Raw genomic sequence first — 3,286 nt, 5'->3', positions numbered from 1 at the left:
AAAAAATAAAAAAAAAAAAAAAAAAAGAGAGAGAAAACGGGTCCAAAGGCTTCAACTTCGGCTCACCTTTTTTTTCCGGTTCTAAATTTTTCATTTCAAATCCCCCAAAAATAAAATTATAAACATTTAAATGACGTTTTTACCCCTTTATAGTTTTATGCTTTTATATTAAAAAAAAAAAAAATCATTTTGGGCTTCTTACCCAAAATAGACATTACTTCCGAGTGGGCCTAACATATACCGATTTCAATCCATTGGACACAAGTTTTCTTTTGTATAGTTGTAGACTTGTAGTTATTGCAACTTTTGTTATGAATTGTGCCACTGAACGACAACTTATGTTAAAAACTTTCAAATTGTTGTGAATTGAACGCATTTAGTAAAGAAATTATCTAATATGTCAATATTTTTTTTGGATTTGGACCTGTAATTAATGTTAACATTTTATAGAAGCGAACCTTTATGTTGGAACTATAATAATTACCGCTTAAGGTAAGACAAAGACGAGACCGGTTAGACTTGTGTTTTGGTTCCATAGTAAAGTACCAAGGTCTCTTCGTCCATCATTATCAATACTTAATAGACGGTTCACACACTTCACAATGCATTTTTTCACTATCTCCAAACAAATGGTTTGAAAGCTCATGACACTTTTTAATGCTTCATATCATGCACGTCATATATAGCCTATATGTTTTCTTTATTTAATTTGGTACCATTCACGCGTGTTTTAAAAGTTTTTAAGTGGAAATAAATATCATGAATTTCACCAATGTCTATTTGAAAAAGAAAATTAGACAAAGAAAAACAAACAGGGGAGAAAATATTCTTACATTCAAATATATTCTTCTTCTCAAATTTCACTCTTCGATATTCCTATTTTGTCTTGTATTTCAATATTTATAGTTTGGCTACCATTGAAATGTTAATGAGTAAGAGATTCATCTGCAGGGATGTCTTTTTATAATAAAATATAAAAATATTTATGAAAATTAATAATCATTACCTTAGGTAGCTTACCTATACGGGTGTCAAATTCATATGTATATAAGGGTGGTGTATTGAAAACATGATTTTGGAAGATTTTAGATTTTGTTTAAAATCACATGTTATTCAACTTAGAATTTTAAAATCTCTTTCTAAATCTCCTGTTATTGAAAATAAGATTTTTATAACATCAATTAAAATCACTTAAAATCTCTTGTTATTCAAACAACAACTTTGGAAAATCATATGAAATCAACTGTTACTGAAATATAACTTTATATTTCTTTAAAACCCCATAACATTGATTTTGGGAGATTTTGGATATTTTTTTACATTAAAAACTAACTTATAAAATTACACCTCTAGGGATGATATTTGAGATATTTGTTTTAAAAAAAAACCCACTGTAGCGGATGTAAAAAAAAATATTTTACATGGAGAACTTGTAACATTCAAGAGACACTTTTTCTATTTTTATTTTACATACATGAATGTATCTATAGTATATATTATTAATATGGTCCAAAACAAAGTCATTACAATTCATATTCTTTAAACTTAACCAAAAAAAAAACTGTCATTTAATATCTATATTACATATCTTTTTCTTGTCCAAATGTTTTGCAAAATCATCCGAAGATATTATTCCTATTTGAATTTATCTTTTTTTTTTGTCAACAATAGATTAGCTCAGATGAGCCAATGCGAAAAGAAATTATTTACATACAAAACATTATGCAGAGATGTGCACGCACAACATGCCAGAATTTATCTTACATAACATATTTATATTACTTCGTCCTGAAAAAAAAAATCATAATAACAGGACTCATATATCTCAATTCTGAAGTCATAAATTCTCTAAAAATACACACAAAGTTATTAGCAAATAAGAGCTGGGTCTCCTTATAAAAATACACACAAGTTATAGCAAAAATATTATATGGTAATAAATATAAGTTAGATACAAAATTAAAGTCTTAACGGCAACAAATATATTTTTTCAGGAGGAAACAAAAAAGCGCACATGGAGTTTGGAAACGTAAAGGCAGACGTCAATTTTGGTGCTTAACTTGCGAGAAGCAGAAAGGCATCGGGCCATCATTTTATTACTTTATTCGACGATATGATAAAAATGTATTATCGTAACGGTATAATAACGTATAAGGTCTTCCCTTCTGAATGAATTAGAGGGTCTTGGGTTACGTTATGTATGCCCTTTAGACTCTTTCTTACCACAACCAACAATACCACGATAAACTCGCTCCAATCTCCGACTCTAAACAAACCTGAAAAAAGAAAAGAAATAATAACAACAAAAAAGCTGACAATTTTCTTGATTAATATTCTTTACCACGTTGGATCTATCTACATCGATCAATCATTATTTCTCGTCTCTCATTTTCTCCCTCTCTTTTTCTCTCTATCTCTCTCTAGAACAAGAGTTTTGTGTTCTTGTTTCTGTGCCATTTATCGACTATGTCGGATACGAGCTTGAGAAGGGAAGAGGCAACGTTAGGTGGTGTTAGAAAGACGAGAGAAGATGAATGCTCGGACAAGAAATCTGTGTTGGACATTTGTCGGAAAAGGAAGAGATCAGATGATGGAGAAGAAGAAGAAGAAGAGGTTGTGGAGGAAGATAATGACGGATTCAAAACACCGACTCGTCCAGAGAATAGAATCCCTAAGATCAGAGAATGTCCACCGGCGCCGAGGAAACGTGAGTATTCGTCGGAGATGCTTAGAGCTAAAACGATGTATTGCCGGAGACGGTTGAGTTTCGCGCCAGAAGATGACGTAACCTCGTTTATAACGGATTTGCAGTGGAGGACGACGACAATGACGATCAAGAAATAATTAAGATTAAGGAGAGAGAGAGAGAGCTATTAGTTTTTTATGATTTTATTTTTTATGAACCGTATTTTAAGGTCACGTTTGGAAGATATCTGAACGTTTTTTTTCTCCCGCAATTAGACAAAGGAAAAATACTTGATTAGATTGATATTTTGTTTTTAAGAGTTCCAGATCATATAGGATTTTCGTTGATGATTATTATTTGTCCATTGTTAGGTTTTTTCTTCTTTTGATATTTGGATGATTTTCTGATATATGTTGTGTTTTTTTTTTTGTTGTTGTTGTTGTTGTTGTAAAAGTTTACAACTAGCTAATTGCGTATGTTGACGAAACTGAAATATGTTTTCGTGATCTTGTGGAATTATTACTCGCATGAGTACATGAGGGTTCAACATTAGTGAAGTGTAAAGTTCATTCGTAGCCTTGTGATGTGGGTAACCTACAT

At 31.0% G+C, this 3,286-nt stretch overlaps 1 protein-coding gene across 1 annotated transcript in view; it reads left to right on the top strand.

Annotated features, from left to right (window-relative positions):
• The window catches only part of LOC104782189, a 2,712-nt gene continuing 1,620 nt past the window's right edge, over nt 2,195-3,286 (top strand). The window contains exon 1 of the mRNA XM_010507052.2: nt 2,195-2,562. Within this exon, the coding sequence (XP_010505354.1) occupies nt 2,467-2,562 (96 nt within the window). The 5' untranslated portion in view covers nt 2,195-2,466. The remainder of the gene's footprint in view (nt 2,563-3,286) is intronic.

The sequence above is a fragment of the Camelina sativa genome, chromosome 4, assembly GCF_000633955.1.
Source record: "Camelina sativa cultivar DH55 chromosome 4, Cs, whole genome shotgun sequence".
In the NCBI taxonomy this organism is placed as follows: Eukaryota; Viridiplantae; Streptophyta; class Magnoliopsida; order Brassicales; family Brassicaceae; genus Camelina; species Camelina sativa.
This window is presented reverse-complemented; position numbering and strand designations above follow the sequence as displayed.